General features: G+C 37.6%; 1 protein-coding gene across 1 annotated transcript in view; it reads right to left on the reverse strand.

The window, feature by feature from the left end:
* LOC307160053 (AT-rich interactive domain-containing protein 3A) overlaps nucleotides 1-27,500 on the reverse strand; it is a 60,558-nt gene that overhangs the window by 29,024 nt on the left and 4,034 nt on the right. The window contains exons 2-3 of the mRNA XM_079873858.1: nucleotides 22,789-23,349; nucleotides 1,299-1,373 (exon numbers count right to left, since the gene is read on the reverse strand). Of these exons, the coding sequence (XP_079729984.1) occupies nucleotides 1,299-1,373; nucleotides 22,789-23,349 (636 nt within the window). The remainder of the gene's footprint in view (nucleotides 1-1,298; nucleotides 1,374-22,788; nucleotides 23,350-27,500) is intronic.

Raw genomic sequence — 27,500 nt, forward strand, 5'->3', positions numbered from 1 at the left:
AATGTAAACTAAAGTAAACTAAAGTAAACTAAAGTAAACTAATGTAAACTAATGTAAACCAGTGTTATTTTAGTGTCATTGAGATGCTATTATAGTTTTTATTAATAGTTCGAATTTTTTTTTCTTCATTTTGTTGATTTTGTGTTTTTGTAATCTGTAAAATAAATAATAATGATACGTCTATATAGTTTTTATTCGTTTTTATTTTAAGTTATCTTCATCAAGATATCAAGTTAAACTAAATGAAAAGTAGACATTTTTCTTTGGCAAACAAGCTGAAATCAAATAAGTTTAATTTTATATATTCAGTATATATATATATATATATATATATATATATATATATATATATATATATATATATATATATATATATATATATATATAATTTTATTTCAATTAACATAAATTTTCTTATGGTCTTCGTTTGTTAACTATAATTTCAACATTTACTAATACATTATTAAAATCGTTTTGTTTTCTTCTAACGTTCTCAAAGATTAGCAAATGTTTTGTTCATTCTTTGTTGTTGTGAGTTTATGCATAAACTAATGTAAACTAATGTAAACTAATGTGTACTAATGTAAACTAATGTAAACTAAAGTAAACTAATGTAAACTAAAGCAAACTAAAGCAAACTAATGTAAACTAATGTAAACTAAAGCAAACTAATGTAAACTAATGTAAACTAAAGCAAACTAATGTAAACTAATGTAAACTAATGTAAACTAAAGTAAACTAATGTAAACTAATGTAAACTAAAGCAAACTAATGTAAACTAATGTAAACTAAAGCAAACTAATGTAAACTAATGTAAACTAAAGTAAACTAAAGTAAACTAAAGTAAACTAATGTAAACTAATGTAAACTAAAGCAAACTAATGTAAACTAATGTAAACTAATGTAAACTAAAGTAAACTAATGTAAACTAATGTAAACTAAAGCAAACTAATGTAAACTAATGTAAACTAATGTAAACTAAAGCAAACTAATGTAAACTAAAGTAAACTAAAGTAAAGTAATGTAAAGTAATGTAAACTAATGTAAACTAAAGCAAACTAATGTAAACTAATGTAAACTACAGTAAACTAATGTAAACTAAAGTAAACTAATGTAAACTAAAGTAAACTAAAGTAAACTACAGTACAGTAAACTAAAGTAAACTAATGTAAACTAATGTAAACTAAAGTAAACTAATGTAAACTAAAGTAAACTAAAGGGACTGTCAAGTTTTAATATTAAAATTGATCACTTAAAATGCACAAACATATCGCAGTTAATCATATGAATAAACTCACCTTGGCGAAATCTCTGGACGCTTCTCCTCTCCCACGAGCGCCATCCACATCATCCGGCCAGGACACACCGCCGTTCTGCGCACACACACACACACACACACACACACACACACACACACACACACACACACACACACACACACACACACACACACGTCAATTCACAGGAAATAATAAATAAAGTTGTGTGTCTTCCTCCCCTCACGTCCTCTGACCTCCAACACACTCACACACTCACACACACACACACACTCTCACACTCTCTCACACACTCTCACACACACACACACACACACACACACACACACACACACACACACACACACACACACACACACACACACACACACACACACACTCTCACACTCTCACACACTCACACACTCACACACTCACACACTCACACACTCTCACACACTCTCAAACGAAATAGGCAGCCAAGTTCATGGACTCAATCAACACAGAAATGAACTGAGCTGAATAACACTATTATATCTACAGCTGATTTACTTCTGCATCTTCAATTCTCATATTTTCCTATATTTTAATTGTGAAACTGCGTTGAAACAACTTCTGGCTGTAAAAATAAAGTGACTCGACAAGTACGTGAAGACAAACAAACCAACGTCAGTCAAAACTACAGAAGATTCCGGTGTTTGAAGAGACTCTGACGGTCTCCGGCTCCTGTGAGAATCCAGTGTGTGTGTGTGTGTGTGTGTGTGTGTGTGTGTGTGTGTGTGTGTGTGTGTGTGTGTGTGTGTGTGTGTGTGTGAGAGAGAGAGAGTGTGTGTGTGTGTGTGTGTGTGTGTGTGTGTGTGTGTGTGTGTGTGTGTGTGTGTGTGTGTGTGTGTGTGTGTGTGTGATACTCTCACACTCCTGGTAGCTTCAAAGGCATTATGGGAGTTAATCATTGTGAAACTAGAGTTCCTGTGAATTGTTTTATTGCCCTATCAGCTTCACTGGCAGATCCAGATTTCATAAAGCAAACCAATAAATCCTCTGAATCATTGAAGAATAGAAATCAAGAGCGACAGAGATGCGGAGCTTCGTTGCATTCAGTCTAGAAACACACTGATTTCTCTCTGAAGGCTCTCGTGTTCCTCCTGTCCGTGTAGAGCAGGCTCACAGTCAGAGCGGGGGGTTATCACGTCTATAACGCTGATCTCACTGCATTACATCACAGAAGAAAACCTTCACAAACACACATTATATTTCACTCAACCCTAAAAACTGTCGTCTTTAAACACATTTGCATATGCAAGTTTTAACATCTTAGAAATGTGATATATAATTTCACAAATAATTACAAAGAAACAGAAAGTAACTTTGAAATAAACGCGGAATTTTTAAGTAGAAAACCTGATTGTATAATGCATTATAAAAGGTTTTCATAATGTACATTTTAGTGCTGGGCAACGATTAATTGCATCCAAAATAAAAGTTTGTGTTTACATAATATATGTGTGTGTGTATTGTGTATAATTATTTTGTATATATATATATACTAGTGGTGGGCATAGATTAATTTTTTTAATCTAGATTAATCTCACTGTAATCTTGGAATTAATTTAGATTAATCTAGATTAAAATGGCTCATTTGAATTCTGCCGAAGGCATTCAGAATATGTGTGTGCTAATGACTAAAGGGCACGTGTTTCTTTAATACAAAGTGACATTTAAAAGAACTTGTGAAGAAATGCCAGAGATTTTTTTATTTTTATTAAAACTAACATAAAGTATGATTTTTTATTTATTTATTTATTTTTTACTTTGAGCAATGATGGAGCTATAATAGACTCTTCTTATGAGCATATAAAACAAAACGGCTCCTTGAAAAAAATGAAATGTAGCCTAATATTGTAGTAGTTATAAACAAAGGTCTATTTTTAGTTCAGATTAACATTTGAGGGCAGCAATTTTATTCATAATGTCAAAATAAAACCAGCGTAATGTTACTTGAAAGCATTATAGCCTACTATTCCTGCCAAACTTCCATGGTTGCAGTGTTACTACAGTAAATCCATGGTAAATGTTGCAGATCTGTGGACACCGGATAGTTCATTCATGGCACAATGTTTCTTCCTGGATTCCACGCACTGTTTGATCCGTTAATAACGGAGAAATGTGAATGTTTCTCACTAGATCTCGCAGCGATGTTATTACTTCTGTGGCGAATTCAAATGCTTTCTTTACACACACACACACACACCCACACTCACACACACACACACACCCACCCACCCACACCCACACCCACCCCCCCCCCCACACACACACCCACCCACACACCCACACACCCACCCACCCACCCACACACACACACACACACACACACACTCACACACTCAGCCGTTATTAGCTCATTCATGTAATACTGTTCTCACTCACACACACACACACACACACACACACACACACACACACACACACACACACACACACACACACACACACACACACACACACACACTCACACACTCAGCCGTTATTAGCTCATTCATGTAATACTGTTCTCACTCACACACACACACACACACACACACACACACACACACACACACACACACACTCACACTCAGCCGTTATTAGCTCATTCATGTAATACTGTTCTCACCCACACACACACACTCACACACTCAGCCGTTATTAGCTCATTCATGTAATACTGTTCTCACTCACACACACACACACACACACACACACACACACACACACACACACACACACACACACACACACACTCACACACTCAGCCGTTATTAGCTCATGTACTTCTGCAGTCACTGAGTTCAGTCATATAACAGTCTGTACAGTGTTTACACCACATCTTTGTTTACACACGCGCTGACCGACAACCAGCCAGACGAATTTGATTTTGTAAATGAATCTAATTTGACCCCGAGATTACACCAACCCAACCCAACAATCAAATGAGCTAAACACAATTGATAAGCCAAATGAGGTTGCACTAATTTCCATTTAGTAAAACAAGACAAGCCCCAGATTTGCATAACTAGCCTTGAAACGTGATCCATTTGTGGCCAGCTGTCCGTCGCCCAGCCTTCGGTTATATCTGAGACTGTTGATTTCCCCACACAAACCACACAAACACCACAAACAACACAAATCACACAAATCACACAAACAACACAAACAACACAAATCACACAAACAACAACACAAACACAAACCACACAAACACCACAAACACTACAAATCACACAAACAACACAAATCACACAAACAACAACACAAACAACACAAACAACACAACACAAATCACACAAACAACAACACAAACCACACAAATCACACAAACAACACAAACCACACAAACAACACAAACAACACAAATCACACAAACAACACAAACAACACAAACCACACAAAACGACACAAACACCACAAACCACACAAACAAACAACACAAATCACACAAACAACAACACAAACAACACAAACCACACAAAACCACACAAATCACACAAACAACACAAACAACAAATCACACAAATCACACAAACAACACAAACACAAACCACACAAAACGACACAAACCACACAAACACAACACAAACAACACAAATCACACAAACAACAACACAAACAACACAGTCCACACAAATCACACAAACACCACAAACACAAATCACACAAACAACAACACAAACAACACAAACCACACAAAACCACACATACAACACAAACACCACAAACAACAAATCACACAAATCACACAAACAACAACACAAACAACACAAACCACACAAAACGACACAAACCACACAAACACAAACAACACAAATCACACAAACAACAACACAAACACCACAAACAACACAAATCACACAAACACAAACAACACAAACCACACAAAACGACACAAACAACACAAACACCACAAACAACACAAACCACACAAACAACACAAACCACACAAAACCACACAAATCACACAAACAACACAAACACCACAAACAACAAATCACACAAACAACAACACAAACAACACAAACCACACAAAACGACACAAACAACACAAACACAAACACCACAAATCACACAAACCACACAAAACGACACAAACCCCACAAATCACACAAACAACAACACAAACAATACAAACCACACAAACAACAACACAAACCACACAAATGACACAAACAACACAACACAAACACCACAAACAACACAAACCACACAAACGACAAAAACAATGACACAAACCACACAAACAACACAACACAAACAACACAAACCACACAAACACCGCAAACCACTCAAACACCACAAACCACACAAACGACACGCGGCGAGGCATCAGAAGTATTTCAGCTCTCCTGATCAACACAACCACACCTAGTCGAGTCTCCTTCATCCATACAGCGCTTTAACACTATAGAGTCTCACAGCAGCTTTACAGTGAGAACAGGAGATTACAGTAACAGAGAGTGTTCAGGCTTTACAGCAGATCTAGAATAAAGTTATTGTCCAGATAAAGTTAGTTTGATTTTTTGTCTTCTGGTTGTTGTTGTTGTTGTTGTTTTAACCAGAAGATGCTTCTACTATCATTCAGAATCAATACGCAATCTTCCACTTCTGGAAACACCTCTCAGCCAATGAGTGAGTTCTCCATTACAGGAATTCAAGAAACTGACTAGATAAAAACATTAAATATATATATATATGTTATATAGATATTGCTGTGATGAATCATTTCACATTGCCAACGATTGCAAAAAAGAAAAAAAAAAAAAAGAAAAAAGAAACCAGGTCAGAAGTAAATAACAACATTAAAAACTATAATTCAACGTAAATAAGAAAGAAATAAAGAAAGAAATTAACAGAAATATTTGATTCTTTTGAATCGACAGAAATATTTAGTTAATTATTTTTTATATTTATGAATTATTTTGAATCGACAGGGTGCCAATAATTCTGACCATGACTCTGTGTGTGTGTGTGTAAAATTGTAATAAAATAGTTATTTGTTTCTATGATATCATTTGTTTTACAGTTCTTGTCATGTAAAACAGGGAATTTGTCTGTTAAAAATGTTGAAACCCTAGATGAGTTTTGCGTGCGTTTGCTTGATCTCACTCGTCCACTGAGCGCAGGATGACAGGACATCTGCTGCACGGTCACAGAAAGCCCTGAGCAAACATATGCAGAGCGAGCGCGATCGCATGATTGGACTCTAAAGCGCTCCGTGCGTCACATCTGCATCGCTCTGATTTGCCTGTTAAATTGATGTTCAAATATCCAGCATTCAAACATCAGCCCACGCATGCAGAACATGTCCAAACGCCAGGACACGCCGAGAACGAGGCGCTGGAGGAACCGGCTGATCCGGCAAACCTGACACAACACACACTCAACACACACACTGCAGTTACAGTATTAAAACAGGAATAAACTATCGTGATTTTAACGGTAAAAGACTGTAAAAACGGTTAATAGGCTAATAGAACTACTGTACTATATACGGTGAATAACTGATTGATCTAACTGTACATTTAATTATGTTTTAATGTAAATGTGCAGTTTTTGGATGTGAAAAAGTCATTGTATAATTTACAGTGAAAAACCGTAAATTGACATTCCCACAATTCCCTGCGTGACACTTCACATTTGATGTATTTTTGTTGAAATAACTGTTTATTCATAGTTTTTTATAATCAGTTATGTACATTACGGTAGTGTTACATTTAATGTTGCTAAATTAATGTTTATTGCATTTTTAAAATTGCATGTGTGTTATGATGGTGTTCAGTGTGTGTGTGTGAATGACACTGTGTAGCTTCTATATATATTAGTATTAGTCACTTTCTCAACTTGTGGAAAAATCATCATGTGACTCTCATCTCCACTGTGATTGGTGGTTGATAGTGTATGCTACAAAACAGATATTAGTACTTCAATAGGTTGGTAAATTAACATTATATCAGATGATGAAATACATTTTTTTACTGTAAATTTAAATTAAGTTTGTGAAACCTAAAATGTTGCTAGCGTTTTTTATTTACGGTAAATTTCTGCCAACCACAGCTGCGCGTTTTTTAACAATAATTTGATGGATTTTTTTTTTTTTTTAACTGTGTTCAAAACAGCATGTGCTTCTGCTGTAAACGTTCACTAAATGTTTAACTTTAAATGATTGCGGTGAACAATTAATTGCTTCAACAAGAATCATGTAAAACTAATAAAACTGTTTCTGTTTATCCAAAAGAACTAAACTATAAAAAATGATATGATCAATAAGTTATGACATGTTTTTAGATTGCTGTTACTCATCAAAATAAGTTTAGCATTTTTTTTTAATTGTTATACAAGATTCAACTCATTTTTGACTCAATGTAGCCTAATCCAAGTTGATTGTACTTAAATTAAAGGCAGCAACTTTGTTTTTACAGTGTATGTTTCTGTCGATTCAAAATAATTTAATGTTTCTGATGATTCAAAATTAAATGTTTCTAATGATTCAAAATAATTAAATGTTTCTGTCGATTCAAAATAATTGAATGTTTCTGATGATTCAAAATTAAATGTTTCTAATGATTCAAAATAATTAAATGTTTCTGTCGATTCAAAATAATTTAATGTTTCTGATGATAAATAGAATTAAATGTTTCTGTCGATTCAAAATGAAATGTTTCTAATGATTCAAAATTAAATGTTTCTAATGATTCAAAGTAATTAAATGTTTCTGATGATAAAAAATAATTTAATGTTTCTGTCGATTCAAAATAATTAAATGTTTCTGATGATAAAAAATAAATGTTTCTGATGATAAATAGAATTAAATGTTTCTTATGATTCAAAATTAAATGTTTCTTATGATTCAAAATTAAATGTTTCTAAAGATTCAAAATAATTAAATGTTTCTGTCGATTCAAAATAGTTACATTTTTCTGTTGATTCAAAAGAATCAAATGTTTTTTTGATTCAAATGAACCAAATGTTTCTGTCGATTCAAAACGTTAATAATTGTGGTGATCAACTTCCAACATAAATGCTTAAACAAGAATCATGCAAGAAAAATAAAAGTAGCTCCATCATGATTATGAAGTAATGAAATAACATGAAAAAAAGTTAAATCAAGGAGTAAATCCGCTTTCCTCAATGGCATCAGTTCACTAAGAAAGCGTCACAATGCCTTCAGGTTCTGTTAAATATTGATTTAAAAGTCATAATCAAGTGATTTAGGACTAAAATCTCTCTTTTTCACTCACTGACAAACAGCCAGAACAACCAAATGAAAAGCAAATGATCCACATTAGATGTAATCGAGCATTTACTGCCAATCTTTACTGTTATGCAATATTCAAAACTCTCATATTGGTCATCAGATCCGTCTCACAGAACCAGTTCTCAGATGATGAAGAGGCTCGTGTTCCTCGGGCTGGGATTGGGAAGGTTGTTTTGGCAGGAATCCGCTGGGATAAAGTGGCAGCTCACGAGCAGGAGAGTGAAATCACACACTCGACTCTCACCGCAGTGTGTGTGTGTGTGTGTGTGTGTGTGTGTGTGTGTGTGTGTGTGTGTGTGTGTGTGTGTGTGTGTGTGGCTGCAAGCCAGAACCTCGTTCAGCCACTGATCTGGACCAACGCCAAACCAACACCAGAGAGACTACAATCACTGCGACTCGTTCACACACACACACACACACACACACACACACACGCTGCCAGACGCCACCTGCCAATCCCACACGTAATGATCGGATGCTTTTCCACCGCTTTAATACAAATAATGCAAACTAAGGCATGAAGATAATAAGATCTTATAAGCTGCTGTGAAACTTTGTGTTGTGAAAAGCGCTTTAAAAAATACATTTCGCTTGCATTTCTATTTCAATTAATATGAATTTCAATCATTATCGTAGAATCATTGAAAATATCATATTGGAAAACGGTTATTTTAACGCTCTGGCATAGACGTTATTAAAAACTCAAAAAGAACTGGTTAAAACAAATATGAATGTGGATTTGATTGATTGTTTATGTGTGTGTGTGAGAGAGAGAGAGAGAGAGAGAGAGAGTGAGAGTGTGTGTGTGAGAGAGAGAGAGGGAGAGAGAGAGAGAGAGGGAGAGAGAGAGTGTGTGTGTGTGTGTGTGTGTGTGTGTGTGTGTGTGTGTGTGTGTGTGTGTGTGTGTGTGTTTTGACTGATCATATTACCACCATCATCAGTCTCTTTTCCCACATCAGGGATCATGGGATTTCATTATTCAGGGTTGATTCACACACTAATATGTCAACCATAAGAAAGAGACATAATTTACTTCAGACTTTGAGCTTTAGATACGAAGATCTGTGAGGCCAAAACAGCAACAAAGTATTATAAAAATGTTAATGCTTTAGTTATCTGTTAAACTCCCCTATTCTGCTATTTTAAAGGTTTGGCGTCTCCTAGAACGGGTTCACACGCATCAAAGGTCAATAACACATGAATCTCCTCATAATCTCCACTGCAGCTTCAGCTCTTTCCTCTCAGTGTCTGAAACCATCAAGGATTCAGTCTCTCTAAGCTCCGCCTCTCTGAGACATGCTCTGCTGTGATTGGTCAGAAAGCAAACGCTCATTATCATATCTGAATCTCAGCTCTTGATCTCAGTGATACGAACAGTAACGATGGCGTGGGTTTTACCGTATCAATCTCAGAAAACAGCGTCTTCTCCATATGAACAACACGAACCAAACTCTTCCAGTCTCAGATAAACTACAGTGTTTGAGGGCGGAGCTAAGAGACGCTGCTCAGCCAATCAACACCACAGGCTGGCATTATGCTAATTAATCACATTGTTACGAAGGTTTGTACAAGACTGGAATTACTGACGACTCGTTTCAGTTCACAATCGCTTCTTTCTTTTAGAAGACAATAACTTTATCTGCACTTTGATCTTTAAAACCATTATATTTCACAATACATGAATGGTAATATTTGAAAAGCATAACAGAGGCACTTAAATGCAATAAAAATGGGACTGATGGCTCTTAAACAGTTAATGCTGTTTGTTAAAGGGCTCATATAATGCCATTTTCACATGATGTAAAATAAGTCTCTGATGTCCCCAGAGTGTGTGTGTGAAGTTTTAGCTCAAAATACCCCACAGATATTTTAATATAGCATGTTAAAAATTAAAATTGTACATTTTTAAGGGTGAGCAAAAACGCACCGTTTTAGTATCTGTTCCTTTAAATGCAAATGAGCTGCTGCTCCCGGCGCAGGGGGCGGAGCTTCAAGAGCTTGCACTCACTGAAAATTTCAAAAACTTTTAGCCTTTATGTTCAAACCGGATTCAAACAAAGATGGAGAGACTCAAGAAGAAGTGACAACATGTAGAAGCAACAGGACATTTCTGAATGGTTAGTTGATGAATTTATGAAGCTGATGTGTAGTTATCTTCTAGTCATTGATTAGCATATTCTGTCTTGATAATCTATAAATCGTGTTCAGGGGGCGGGGTTTATGTAAATTCTAGGGTTGGTGATGTCACTAACCCGGGAGGAATGTTGTGTAGTCTCTACCAGCCGTTTGTTGTAGTCCTTAAAGAGTGATTTCTGTAAAAGCAAATATCTCCCTTTGCTCTGAACTTTGAGCGTTGTAACTTTGCAGATGTTGTTTATGCTCAAACAGCAACATTACACACTAACTAAAGTTAGAGAAGTCAAATCATAATCAACCAGCCCTTTAAAGCAAGAAGCATCTGCGGTAGAACAGCTCAAACTAAAGACTCAATCTCACAGTCTTCCTCACCGCTGCAGTCGCGCAGGTGCAGGCGGTGTGTGTGTGTGTGTGTGTGTGTGTGTGTTTCACACGTAAACCTCATTTTTCTTCAGAAAATTCTAGATTAGATAAAAATCTAGTTTATGATCTTTTCTTTTCCTGCACTCCAAAGGTTTTCACTGTCACTCATTCGATCATTCACGTGTTTCTACATGTGATCTTCAGGTCTGAAGTCGGAAATTAACGGGTTTTTGGGCCAAAAATTCCACCAAACTGAACAAACATGCCCTTAAATTCAAGATAAGGGGCAAAAATGCCTGTGCACAAAAAAATCAATTACGACTGATACAATTACGGTGAAAGAAAGAAAAGTGTTGATTGTGGCGTTACATTTAGATCTGTTTTGCAGCAGCGTTGAGCATTATAACCAATCACGCATGTTTCTGTTGAGCTGATTAATGCAGCGGCCAATCAGAGGCGTTTCGATTAGCCACCGCTGAAAATTAATTTTCTAAAGCGTAAAAAGCAATAAAGTAATTCATACACGTTTCTTAGCTTGTTTTGTCTGTTTAGCAGAATATGACGTGCCGTTTCCCCAAGCAAATATTTATGTATTGTGTTAATCTGCATTAATAATCATTATTACAATATTAAGAGCAATAATTGACAATGATTTTTGCAGCCCTACCCTGTAATGAGTTTTTTGTTTTTTAATATCATGATTTATTATACTTTATGTAGGTTATTGACATTATGCATTACTGTGAAAATCCCGTGTCGAATGCAGCTTTTGTTACACTTTTGCAGTGTAAAGATGGATTTTGTTAATTAAATTGTATTGGTAACAGTCTATAGAAGCTTGTTTCCAACACGGAATAAAAAAAAATTAAAAAACTTTTTCATCTCTTTTTAATTTTTTTATTCCGTGGTGGAAACAAACTTCCATAGGTTGTCGTTTAAAAAAAAAAAAAAAAAAAAAAAACGATAATAAAACAAAATAACAAAAAAAGTCTTTTTTTTTTTTAAATAAAAACTTTTTATACACAGTTCTGACCTTTTTTCTCGCAATTCTGACTTTTTTCCCTTGCAATTAGAAACACTTTCTATATTCATCAATTGTGAGATATAAATCACAATTGCGAGAAAAAAAGGTCAGAATTGCGATATACATTTTTTAAAAATATATTATTATATATTTAATATATTTAATATATATTCCGTGGTGGAAACAAGCTTTCCATAGTATTGTAGTTGATTGGCGTAACTGGTTAAATTGAAATGTTTGACATAATAGACAACACAGAAACAAGGCAATTATACAAATTGCCGTTACAAATGTAAAAAATGTCCCTGAAGTGATTCTCTTCACGTCAGATATCGCCGGTTCCCTCGTCTGATGTGAATCTGTGGGATTAGGTCTTGGAAACGTCTCTCTCCTGCTCCAGCTTTATCGACATGCAGTGACAGAAAACAGGAGGAGCGGCGATTCTCCAATGGGAATCTGTCATGTTTGAGGACTTGAGTCTGTAATTCCGTTTGGAATGTTTCCTTTGGGTGGAGCAACACTTCCAGACCGACCCCCCCCCCACACCCACACCCATACCCATACACACACACACACACACACACACACACACACACACACACACACACACACACATCCCCCTTTAGTGGGTCTATTCCTGGATCAGAGGAATCTTTAACACTGGACTGTGAGAGCCTGGATTCTACAAGCACACACACACACACACACACACACACACGCCCTACACACGCACACTCACACACACTCTCTCTCTCACACACACATACACACACGCCCTAAACACGCACACACACACACTCCCTACACACGCACACTCACACACACTCACATACACTCTTCTCTCTCTCTCTCTCTCTCTCTCTCACACACGTACACACACGCCCTAAACACGCACACACACACTCACACTCACTCACTCACACACACACACGCACTCTCTCTCTCTCTCACACACACACACACAAACACACACACACACACACACACACACACTCACCCTAAACACACACAAACGCACACACGCACACACACCCTAAACATGCACAAACACACTCTCAAACACTCACCCACACTCAGACACACTCTCTCTCTCACACACACACACACACACACACACACACACAGCTCTTTTCTTTTTAGCCGAATTGAACTCTGTTTGCATCATTAATTCATTATTGTCCTGTTTTCACTGTAAAGCTGCTTTGAAAGAATCTGTATTTTTATAAAGCGCTACAGGAATTAAAGGTGTGTGAGTGGCAGCATCTGTGCAGTCTGTGCTAGAGAACGAGACCCGCACACACACACACCCGTCTGAACGAGACCTGCACACACACACACACACACACACCCGTCGCAGGATTACGCTTAATGACGCAAACCTTGGGCCACATAACATCAACCCACAATCCCTCAGCGCAGCAAACACAATTAAAGCGTGTAAACACACCGCTCAGGCCTGCCAGAGCTCGGGAGCTTTCACATTCAACACTCTTTAACTAACACTAAACCTATTAAAAACATTTTTGTTAACAGAAAGCTGAAATAACAAAAATATTAGAAGAAAAAATGCCTTATAAGTGCTTTTTAACTGGCCATTAAGTTGAGTAAACATCAGCAGCCGATTCGTTCATATACGTTCCAGGATGGTTTGATTACTGTTAAATATATATATATATATGTGTGTGTGTGTGTGTGTGTGTGTGTGTGTGTGTGTGTGTGTGTGTGTGTGTGTGTGTGTGTGTGTGATACAAGCATATATATTTGCATCGTGAGTCACTGGTCATCTGCAAGGTATCCGTCTAGAACGCCTGACCGACAGAGACACTGAATAAATAATAGATCAGCTTTTAACTGCAGTTTGTGCTCGAGACAGAACAGAACATACGGACTGTAAATAAATGAAAAATATCAGTTCATTTGAAAGAATAAACCTTTCCAAAAACAACAGCGAAGTACCTTAAAAAACAATATAGAAGTGTCCCGAAGTAAAATTCCTTTAACTTCGGTTCGCCTCACCTATGATTCCATCAGATCGACTAATGCAACCCAAAGCACACGCGAGGATCCGCATTCATAATTCATGAGGCATAAATGAGGCCAATCATTCCCTCAAGCAGAGCTTACAGTGTCCATCGATCCGCGCGAGGCTCGTCCACACACTACAGGACACCAACAGTGCACACGCCAGATATCATTTTTTAATATTTTTCACTAGTGAGTGCAGGACACTATAGTTCATTTATGTGAGTGAGGAGAGCAAAATAAAGTAAACTCTGACATATTATACCCAAACACTCTTCATCCAGAGACTACCAGTAACATTTATACACATTTGGGACCAAAAATGATTCGGACACTTTGAGCTGATCATGTTTTGCTGAAGTGTGTTTTCTTTAATTGCTAATGCTCTTTTTACACACAGACTGAACACAATGAAGCATTGCTTCCGTGGTATTATCTGGAATTTATGAGGAAAACTATCTAGTAGGAATGACAATTATTTACAAAAAATCATTTCAAACAAATTAGATTTTGTTGGAAAAATGTAATTTAGTGGAAAAGTTTTCCTTCATTTAATTAAGTTTGTTCAACAGCTTATTTTTTTGAGTGTACGATTACCATCTTCAGACTCTGGTTGTGAGCGCAGGCATTCAGCCGGTGTTATTAAAACCCTATTAATCATTGTCGGATTGGGGGGATCGGCCCCTCAGGACCCCAGGGACCCACTGGAGGATTACCAGGGTCAGCAGGCCTGGACCCTCCCAACACACCAGCACACGACACCTTTGTCCTGCCCTTGTTTAACAATTATTTACTCTGTGTTGGACGGAGGGAGTGAGGTCGGCGCACATACATCACTGACAAAACCCCCACAACACACACACACACACACACACACACACACACTCGCACGAGTCATTAACCTCTCACACTTGTTGAATTGAATCTTTCACTGATTCTTGTTCAGCTGAATGAAAATGGTTTGTTTACTAGATTAAAGAACTGAAAACTGCACTCTTAGAATTAAAGATTATAGAACCTTAAAGGATTCCATCAGGAGACTATATGTAGAACCTTAAAGGGTTCCATCAGGAGACTATATGTAGAACCTTAAAGGGTTTCATCAGGCACTTCATATGTAGAACCTTAAAGGGTTCCATCAGGCGCTTCATATGTAGAACCTTAAAGGGTTCTGTCAGGCGCTTCATTTGTAGAACCTTAAAGGGTTCCATCAGGCGCTTCATATGTAGAACCTTAAAGGGTTCCATCAGGCGCTTCATATGTAGAACCTTAAAGGGTTCCATCAGGAGACTATATGTAGAACCTTAAAGGGTTCCATCAGACGCTTCATATGTAGAACCTTAAAGGGTTCCGTCAGGCGCTTCATATGTAGAACCTTAAAGGGTTCCATCAGGCGCTTCATATGTAGAACCTTAAAGGGTTCCATCAGGAGACTATATGTAGAACCTTAAAGGGTTCCATCAGGCGCTTCATATGTAGAACCTAAAAGGGTTCCATCAGGCGCTTCATATGTAGAACCTTAAAGGGTTCTGTCAGGCGCTTCATATGTAGAACCTTAAAGGGTTCCATCAGGCGCTTCATATGTAGAACCTTAAAGGGTTCCATCAGGCGCTTCATATGTAGAACCTTAAAGGGTTCCATCAGCCGCTTCATATGTAGAACCTTAAAGGGTTCCATCAGACGCTTCATATGTAGAACCTTAAAGGGTTCCATCAGGCGCTTCATATGTAGAACCTTAAAGGGTTCCATCAGGCGCTTCATATGTAGAACCTTATAGGGTTCCATCAGGAGACTATATGTAGAACCTTAAAGGGTTCCATCAGACGCTTCATATGTAGAACCTTAAAGGGTCCGTCATTTATCATTTAAGGCATTTGTCCTTATATAGGACCTTTCTGGCATAAAGGGTTCTTTAAAATTGAGCCAGGAACCCTAGAGTTCTATAAAGAACCCACTGAACCTTTATTTCTAAGAGTGCATGAGCAAAATGTAACTTTAGTGTAATGGATTATAATATAGTTTTTGCATTAACATTCTGTCATCATTTACTTGCCCTCATGTTGTTTCAAACCTGTATGACTTTCTTTTGTGAAACATAAAAGGAGATGTTTTGAAGAACATTGAGGCCTAAATGACACTGGACCCCATTGATTTTTTCAAATGCATGGATAAAAAAACTCAAGACATTTCTCAAAATATCTACTTTTGTGTTTTACAGAAGAAATAGTCATTCAGGGGAACACAGTATATTCATCAGAATGACAGTGATCATGTGACACTGAAGACTGGAGTAATGATGCTGAAAATTCAGCTTTGAATCAATTATATTTGAAAACGTTCACCTAGAAACCAGTCTTGTGATTGATCAATCAAGCATCTGAGCATCTGAACACGACACCCTGTCTGTCTGCTTCAGGAAGGAATTTACAGCAGCTGTCATTAAAACTCACAGAGATACCATTAAAACGAGAGCGTGTCTCTGAACCTTCCCCCTCCAACCTCGCAACCTGAGACTGGAACCATGAAGAGTGTCATTATACACCACTGGCCACACATAATGACAGAACACATAAAACACACGACACAGAGACAGAGACGGACATCTCCTCTTCCTCCCACTGACAGTCTGATCAGGGTTTATGATCTCCAGATCAGACTCAGTGTCTCTGATGCCTTTATATCAGACTGACGGAGTCTATGAGATCGGATGAGCAACACTATAATGCCTAAGAATGTTTATTAGCTCTTAATGTCATCATGCAATGCATTTGCAAACATGATGTGACTTATTTATATGGAAGCTTGTTTCCACCACAGAATAAAACCTTTTAAAATATAATTGCGCTTTTTTATCTCACAATTATGAGGTATAAAGTCAGAATTGCAAGATATAAACTCGCAATTGCGAGAAATAAACTCTTTTGCGCAATTCTGACTGTATAACATGCAATTGCGCGTTATAAAGTCCAATTCTAAGGAAAAAAATACTGACTTTTTTCCTCAGAATTGCGAGTGCGACTTTATATCATGTATGTAAACTTTATTTAAAGAATCATCATGATTGGCAATTTGGTTTTAGACAAGGTTTTAAGAGTCACCGTTGCATGCATCTTGCTAATGATTAATTGCATATGAATCATTTTCAGTGGATGCATAACAATAAATGTGTGCAAATTGCTCTTCATTTCTATGCATTTTTTTTTTATTATTTATTTATTTATATATATATTTTTATTTTTTATTTTTTTATTTATATATTTTTTATTTATATATATATATATATATATATATATATATATATATATATATATATATATATATATATATATATATATATATATATATAATTAAAATTTTAATTTAAATTTATATATATATATACAGTGCTATGCATAAGTTTAGACACCCATGCTAAAGTTGACTAAAAAGAGGAATAAAAAATCATCTTTTGGAAATTAAACTTAATGCCTTAATTAAAAAAAAATATTAAAAATCCAACCTTTAAGGACACCAATTTTCTTTGTGAATGAATAATGTATCGTAAATAAATAAATGTTCTTCCTTAAAATACAGGGTGCATAAGTCTGGACACCCCTATGTTAAATTCCCATAGAGGCAGGCAGATTTTTATTTTTAAAGGCCAGTTACTTCATGGATCCAGGATACTATGCATCCTGATAAAGTTCCCTTGGCCTTTGGAATTAAAATAGCCCCACATCATCACATGGCCTTCACCATACATAGAGATTGGCATGGTTTTATTTCAGTTAGCCTAATAGCTGGTTTGATTTGCATTGAGAGATGATTTTATGGAAAGTACTCCATGCCAATCTCTAGGTATGGTGAAGGGTGTGTGATGATGTGGGGCTATTTTAATATGTTAGTGGTGGGCATAGATTAATTTTTTTAATCTAGATTAATTTCACTGTAATCTTGGAATTAATTTAGATTAATCTAGATTAAAATGGCTCATTTGAATTCTGCCGAAGGCATTCAGAATATGTGTGCTACCCAAATAATGACTAAAGGGCACGTGTTTCTGAAGTGACATTTAAAAGAACTTGTGAAGAAATGCCAGAATTTTTTTTATTATTATTATTAAAACTAACATAATAAAGTATGAATTTTTTTTTTTTTTTTTTTTTTTTTTTTACTTTGAGCAATGATGGAGCTATAATAGACTCTTCTTATGAGCATATAAAACAAAACAGCTCCTTGGAAAAAATGAAATGTAGCCTAATATTGTAGTAGTTATAAACAAAGGTCTATTTTTAGTTCAGATTTACATTTGAGGGCAGCAATTTTATTCATAATGTCAAAATAAAACCAGCGTAATGTTACTTGAAAGCATTATAGCCTACTATTCCTGCCAAACTTCCATGGTTGCAGTGTTACTACAGTAAATCCATGGTAAATGTTGCAGATCTGTGGACACCGGATAGTTCATTCATGGCACAATGTTTCTTCCTGGCTTCCACGCACTGTTTGATCCGTTAATAACGGAGAAATGTGAATGTTTCTCACTAGATCTCGCAGCGATGTTATTACTTCTGTGGCGAATTCAAATGCTTTCTTTACTGGATCTCTTAGCGCTGTGTAGTGACAGTGTCACATGATCACGATCGGCTCGCGCTGCTTTGGTCCAAACTGATAAACAACGGTCCGTCAACCACACAATAACGAGTAGCTCAGTTTCGTTCCGCTTACATTACGTTTGCCATTTGATGTTGGACAATGTTGTGGTCGCGCCGGCGTCTCTTACATTATGAGCCTACATTTGAAATAACGAAATTTTGGTCGGCAGGAAAAATGATCCAACGAACCGTTCGGTTTGAAAATGCGTACCGGACACCGAACCGAATTCGGCTAGGTATACATCCGCGCTAAAATATCAAGGTGAAAGTCATCATAGCTTGCGTACTATAGACCCACCATGGTGGGCCGTTATCGGCGTTAACGTGAGACTCTTATCGGGCGATAAAAAAAATATCGCCGTTAATCTATTCTCAAAGTTGGGTTGGGAGCTGGGTCTATACTACGCAAGCTATGATGACTTTCACCTTGATATTTTAGCGCGGATGTATACCTAGCCGAATTCGGTTCGGTGTCCGGTACGCATTTTCAAACCGAACGGTTCTTTGGATCATTTTTCCTGCCGACCAAAATTTCGTTATTTCAAATGTAGGCTCATAATGTAAGAGACGCCGGCGCGACCACAACATTGTCCGACATCAAATGGCAAACGTAATGTAAGCGGAACGAAACTGAGCTACTCGTTATTGTGTGGTTGACGGACCGTTGTTTATCAGTTTGGACCAAAGCAGCGCGAGCCAATCGTGATCATGCGACACTGTCACTACACAGCGCTAAGAGATCCAGTAAAGAAAGCATTTGAATTCGCTACAGAAGTAATAACATCGCTGCGAGATCTAGTGAGAAACATTCACATTTCTCCGTTATTAACGGATCAAACAGCGCGTGGAAGCCTGGAAGAAACATTGTGCCATGAATGAACTATCCGGTGTCCACAGATCTGCAACATTTACCATGGATTTACTGTAGTAACACTGCAACCATGGAAGTTTGGCAGGAATAGTAGGCTATAATGCTTTCAAGTAACATTACGTTGGTTTTATTTTGACATTATGAATAAAATTGCTGCCCTCAAATGTTAATCTGAACTAAAAATAGACCTTTGTTTATAACTACTACAATATTAGGCTACATTTCATTTTTTCCAAGGAGCCGTTTTGTTTTATATGCTCATAAGAAGAGTCTATTATAGCTCCAGAATTGCTCAAAGTAAAAAAATTTTTAAATCATACTTTATTATGTTAGTTTTAATAATAATAATAATAATAAAACTTCTGGCATTTCTTCACAAGTTCTTTTAAATGTCACTTTGTATTTAAGAAACACGTGCCCTTTAGTCATTATTTGGGTAGCACACATATTCTGAATGCCTTCAGCAGAATTCAAATGAGCCATTTTAATCTAGATTAATCTAAATTAATTCCAAGATTACAGTGAGATTAATCTAGATTAAAAAAAAATCTATGCCCACCACTTAAAGCAAGATAAATGAATCGCTCAATGCTCAATTCAATCAAAATCAGCTTTGCACATTGCATCGTAATTCTGACTTCCAGAATCATTAGTAGGACTCAGGAATCTTCGTATTATAGTCTCTCCCTCGGCTGTGAGGATTGTCCATGTCCACACTGCTGTTCTATATGGGGAAAGTAGAATGGATGTTGCCTCTATAAATAAGCAGCTCCAGGCCTTTAATCACATCAGAGGCTCTTCAAGCTCTTGACAGATCGCCTGGTTCACAGCAAGACGTCAACAGATTTATATTCAGCCTACCGTCCATCTGAAATCAAAACTGACTCGATTTACTGTCTGTTCAACCCATGTTTCTGGTCTGACTGTGATCGATTCATCAGAGCATGTTATTCTGGAGGAAATAATGGATGGAATCAACACAACTACTAAACTACTAAACAACAACTACTACAACTGCTAAATGCATACTTGTATTTATTCTAGGGGTGTAACAATATATCGCAATACAAAAATGCAACAATATATCTTGTGTGTAGTTCACCCGAAATAAAAATTACTGTGAAAAAATATTAAAGTTTTCAGAGTTTTAGTGTCAGTACTACATTAAACTACTATATATAATGTTGAATATAGTGTATAATAATGCAATGGGGGAATATTTATTACATTATTTTAAAAATATCTAGTCAGTGAAAGAGAACAAGCATATTCATCTAAATGAATTCTTTATTTTCAGCTTCAAAATCAATGTTATTCTGGTGTCTCTATTGTCCTGTGCATTGGGTTATTAACACTAAGTCCAAGACTACTCATTTACACACACAATGAAATACCAAATTTAGCATTTTAATCAACAGGACATTTTTTGTTAACCTTGTATCATATGTCTTGGAGTATCACAATAATATGGTATCCTGACATGAGGGCATCGTTACACCCCTAATTTATTCAGCTTCATAAATCATCTAAGCAAAATGGTTGCAAATGCATTGCATGATGACATTAAGGGCGCCTGCACACTAGAAAAACATGCAAGATGCATTGTGGGACTGTGGAAAGGAAACATCAGAATGCATTGCATTAGAAGTTCAGGTTTGCACATTTTAGCTAGAATCACGTTCACAAAACCTCGTTCCCATTCAAATACGTTCTGAAGGAAACATGCATTATGTTGCAGATCGTAGCGCCGCGGCTACTGTGCAGCTCGTGACACACACACTGCACACGTGCACAAACACTCCCACGTGTCAACTGACAAAATTGGGCCAAATGTATCTTTACACAGCCTGGACGCCGGCCAAAGTCGACTCAGCGTTTGGCAGGAGCGTAACAGAACAAATAAGTGAAGCGAAGAGTCCGACTGTGTTCCAGCGACACACACGCGTGAGCGGATCAGAGGCAAAACCAAACACAAACACTCGAGACACGCGTGAATCATGACTGACTGAACCACTGCAACGACAGACTCACTTCTTAAACAGATACACTAATAAACACTGCCAATATGAAGATGAATGAGAATAATGACGGGTTCACAACTTTAACAAAACTGTTGCTTGAACTCGATTCTCATGTCAAATCCACCAAAGTGGCAGAAAGTTTCTGTTTAATATACTATTATTAATAACTTTTACAAACAATTTCTGTATTAGAGGAACTCATTGTTCTGACACATCGTGAATGCACTGGAAAAAATATATAATTCTGTCTTGTTTTCCAGCACAAATATCTGAACGTTCAAGATACATTTACTGGAGAAGCAAAATTGTGTTGGATATTAAGTCTTTTTTGCTGAAAATGTTTGTGCTTAAAACAATACATTTTTTATATGTGTCGATGGATTCAGAAAAATAATCTTGTTTTCCCTCTGAATTAAGTTTATTTTTCGGACTCCATTGGCAGATGAAAGAGGAACCAAAAGCAACTTAAATTTATTTAAAGTCCCCCTGTGGTGTAAATCCAGCTTTTAATGTTGTTTATGTGTCTATGTGGTGTTTTTAATCTGCTTTAAGACAAAGCATGTGTAAGTTCATAAGTCGACACCATTGCTGAGTATTTCCTCCTTAAAACTGCAGTGAACCAAAGACAGTCTCAAAAACACGCTTTGAAATCGCTGGTGTTTCTGACGTCACAAACTACCTTTTAACCAATCAGATCAACGAGTGATCGTCAACCAGTGGATCTCTGAGCTGAGTGAGTGAGTGGAGGCGGGGCTCATTTGCATATTCATAGAACCGCGCATACTAAATGAGGCAAGGGTGTCGAGTTACATTCAAGATATTTTAAGGCATGAAGAATATTTTTCAAGGAAAAAATGTTTAAATATGTCATTTTGGTGATTAAGTGATTAGTGATTTTGGTCAAAGATGAGTTTTAAGGGATAAAAGGGGACTTTAAGTCAGTCTGTGCTTGAAACAAGAACAAATATCTGCCAAATAAACTTAATTCAAAGAGAAATCAAGATTATTTTTCTGATATTTGTTCTTGTTTTAAGCACAAACTCACTTCATTTCGATCCATTTTTCAATTGACATCTTCAGTCATTTTGCTGCTTCTCCAGTAAATGCATCTTGATTTAAGAACGTTTAGATCATTGTATCATTGTTTGCGGTGCACAGTTCAGATCTTACCGCTTTAAAGTGCTCGTCGTAGCTCCACTCCGCGCGTGCGTCCGGAGACGCGGCTGAAGGGCGTTCGACGGGCGAGAGATCGTCCTCGGGTTCCTCTTTCACCCTGACGGCGGGCGACGGGGCTCTTCTGGGGTCCGGGAAGCTTGCGGTCGGGCGTCCGGGTAAACGTCCGGCTCCCTGTTGAAGCGCAAGCGTCTGATTCCTGAGAAACTCCAGTCCGCTCGCCGTCCGCTCGTCTTCCTCGCTGCCTTCATCACCCTCCATCATCTCATCATCATCATCATCATCATCATCATCTGAGTCTCGGCCGCGCTCGTCCTCGGCGCTGCTCTGATTGGAGACGAGAGAGAGCTGAGAGAGCTGTCCGCTGCTCATGAAGCCGGCTCCAGAAGCCCGAGCGGCGGCGAGGATGGCCTGTTGAGCCGCGACCTGCTGCGCGTACATGATGTGAGCTTCTCGAAGCCGTCGCTCCTTGTGCTCGCTCTCCACGCGCGCCTGTTGCTGACGCTGGAGATGCTCCATCATGGCCTCCAGCTTCAGGCCACCCGACAAACCGGCCTCCTGAGAGACAGAAGAGGAAGACATCAATGACCTGAACACTCAAACTACAGCACAGCTTTAAAGGGGACGCATCAAGGAAATCTGAGTGCTGCTATAACCGAAAACACAAAACATGAAAAGTGAAACCCAGAAACTTTGTTCTGGTGAGCTTTGCTCTGCAAGCATGTCAGAAAATAAGCCCTCTCCTTTTGACGTATGAAGAGGATCTTATTATAATATTACCAGCCCTTAATCTGCACGTTTACACACACCAGCCGACATTTGGTTTTCGCGAGCGACAACAGAGACCAGTTCTAGCACAATGATGAAGATCCAGCAGAGCCTGAAACTGTTCTGTGGTTGAGCACAGACGAGCACTGAACACTATTGACCAGAACATGTCACCGCTGTCTTATAAAGACCTCAGGAACTGTGGACACTTGTGGAGAAGTTAAACATGATGATGAGATGATCAGTGTAACTCGACCAACAACTACAGAAATGTCTCCGCTAACATTCAGAAACTCTTCCTGAGTCTCTCCGTAAGGCTGCACTCGCTACTGGTGATTCTGGGATTCTGGATGAGTGAGATTGGCCTGTTCTGTTATTGCTGGAGTTTCTGAAGCTTGTGTAAAGGCTCCGCCCTCTTCTGAACGGAGGCGGAGCTAAAGCTCATTTGCATTTAAAGAGAGACACACAAAAACGGTGCGTTTTTACTCACACCCGAAAAGGGGCAAATTTGACAAGCTATAATAAATGATCTGGTATTTTGAGCTGAAATTTCACAGACACATTCTGGAGACACCAGAGATGTATAATACATCTTGTGAAAAGGGGCATAATGTGTCACCTTTAACTCTGCATGCACTAAACCCACGTTATTTCTCTTGATTTAAAGGGCTCATATAATGCCCTTTTCACAAGATGTAAAATAAGTCTCTGATGTCTCCAGAGTGTGTGTGTGAAGTTTTAGCTCAAAATACCCCACAGATATTTTTATATAGCATGTTAAAATGTCACTTTTTGAGGGTGAGCAAAAACGCACCGTTTTAGTGTCTGTTCCTTTAAATGCAAATGAGCTGCTGTTCCCGGCACAGGGGGCGGAGCTTCAAGAGCTTGTGTGTGTTAGCAGCTCCGATTACCTCACACACACACACACTGAAAATTCCAAAAACTTTTAGACTTATGTTCAAACCGGAGTCAGACAAAGATGAAGAGACTCAAGAAGAAGTGACAACATGTAGAAGCAACAGGACATTTCTGAATGATTAGTTGATGAATTTATGAAGCTGATGTGGAGTTAACTATCTTCTAGTCATTGATTAGCATATTCTGTCTTGACAATCTATGAATTGGGGCGGGGTTTACGTAAATTCTAGGGTTGGTGATGTCACTAACCCGGGAGGAATGTGGTGTAGTCTCTACCAGCCGTTTGTTGTAGTCCTTAAAAAGCGATTTCTTTAAAAGCAAATATCTCCCTTTGCTCTGAACTTTGAGCGTTGTAACTTTGCAGATGTTGTTTATGCTCAAACAGCAACATTACACACTAACTAAAGTTAGAGAAGTCAAATCATATTCAACCAGCCCTTTAAGCTGCAAATGTTTTGGCAACATGATAAGCCTGTTATGGGTTGAGTTCACGGAATCTCGCCGTCATTGATCGCATTAACATTTACATTTGGCCGTTGTTACAAATTCTGCTGATGTCACCAGGTTTGCATTGCAGCCTCATAATGCAATTATAATCAGATCCAGGCAATATTGTAAACACAATAATTAGATCAAATTCATGCAATTAAGCTCATAATCGGAGCAACTATAATCATAGTAAAACATGTTGCGATAAACATGCACGTAAACATCTAATCATATATTCCACTCTAAACAAAGTGTGCAATGAATGAATATATATATGAATAATATGAATATAATGACAAAGACATTGAAATAGAGACAAATCTGTGTGCATCATTAGTGCTGTGCATGTGCATTGTGTGAATGATGGTAATAATAATCACAATTCTCAGAGAATAGTCAGAATAATGCAAATTGCATGTAAACGGTCTTACTGCGATTAATTCTGATTATTGGAAATAATCACATTATTGGTGCACATGCAAACGTAGTCAATAACGCAAGAATTACCATGCGCTGACAAAGATCGAATCATCAATAAATATGTTTTTCTGACACATATACAGATGCAGGTATTGCTACTGACTTATAAAGCCCTAAACGGCTTAGCTCCAGTCTATTTAACGGATCTTCTATCGCCCTATAATCCATCGCGCTCTTTAAGATCACTAAATTCGAGGCTTTTGGTCATACCTAGGATATCCAGATCCACCAAAGGAGGGAGAGCATTTTCACATTTAGCTCCAAAACTCTGGAATAGTCTTCCGGATACTGTTCGTTGCTCAGACTCGCTCTCCCAGTTTAAAACTAGATTAAAGACGCATCTCTTCAGCCAGGCATTCATATAATACTTTTAATCTTACAGTTAAATCCGGTCTCTAGTTCATAAACGCCAGAGGAGAACTGGCCCCCGACTGAGCCTGGGTTCTCCCAAGGTTTTTTTTCTCCATTAGGTCCTGATGGAGTTTTTCGGTTCCTTGCCACTGTTGCCTTTGGCTTGCTCAGTTGGGGATATTTGGGGATATTTAATTTAATTAATCAATCAACGATACTATTGATCAGCATTACCAAACGTGGACGTTCCTCTAGAAACAAACATTGATGTATTGTTTTAATTTAATACTGTGAAGCTGCTTTGATACAACCTATGTTGTGAAAAGCGCTATATAAATAAAAAAAAAGAAATAAAAAAAAAAAAAGAAAGAAAATAAAAAAGAAAAGCATTGCTAAAAATGCAACTTCTAATTTTTATGGTGGGCTAATTGTCATGGTAATTATTAACACTGATATGGGTTTTTAATGGCTGATATTTATTCTAAGAGATCCAGAAAACATGATTATTTAATCATAGCAGCAAATAGCCAAAAATGCCTGAATTTAAATTAATATGCATTTTATATGCACTAGTGGTGGGCCGTTATCGGCGTTAACGTGCTGCGTTAAAGGAGACATATCATGCTTTTAAATTGTTCTTTTTTACATATAAATCATACATTTGTAGTCTATATAAAGCGGAACTGCAATGCTTGGGTCTGAATTCCTCATTATTATAGCTCCACAAGCCCCTTTTCTACCCCTTTTCTGATGTGCGTCTGAGAGCAACTCGTTTTGGTGCGGTCTCTTTAAATACAATTGAGACACTTCATACCCCGCCCCCTCTCCAGGTGACACTCGGTTCAACTCCACCCCGTTCGGCCATTTTTGTAGTCTGATAGCAGAGATACGATTATCTAGCGGCACAGAAACTTTTTATTCATACGTTATTAACAACATGTCAACAACGGAAGACTTGTCCAGCCAGCCTTACATGTTCGAGCCAGAGTCGGAGCCGGAGCGAGATGAAAATGAAGACGACGAACCTGCAGAACAACGTCTTCATATGGATGTATCGCAATGGTGTGTTACTGTATTTACACATGAAACTTTGGTCTTCCGACCTTTTACCGCCGTCTCGATTTATTTTGATTAATATGTGCGAGGGAGAGAGAGCAAGACAGCGTCTAGTTTGGAGACGGTGAAGTCTTGTTTACACTTTCGCCTGGCTCCGAAGAGAAAGAGAGAGCGTGCGCGCGACCGGGTCTCTCTCTCTCTGCTCGTTCTTTCAGTTAAACATGCGCCCTGTCACAAGCGCGGCAGTTCATCTACATTAGACGGTGTAATGAAGCGTGTGGGTTACTACATCCAACAACCGAACATTTTAACTTACCCTCTCGTAACTTCTGCATCCTTTAGCTTGGACTACAAAATTGCAGCGAGAAATAAAAATGGCGGATTGCTGGAAGTGTTGGGCTGGAAGTCAATGTCCTTATTTGGCAGTTCCGCTGCAAATACTGTGACGTAATAGTTCACAAAACGTCATAGAGAACAGAAAAATCGGAACAGGTTGAAAAATATGACCAAAACAGAATATAAAGATATCAACGAAGCACCTGAAGAGAATAATTTAAACTTTTCTGTACTTCTAAACACTCCAAATATACAACAAAATGCATGTAAGGGCTAAAAAAGTGCATTTAGCATGATATGTCCCCTTTAAC

This window comes from Squalius cephalus (genome assembly GCF_949319135.1).
Source record: "Squalius cephalus genome assembly, chromosome: 6".
NCBI classification, from domain to species: Eukaryota; Metazoa; Chordata; class Actinopteri; order Cypriniformes; family Leuciscidae; genus Squalius; species Squalius cephalus.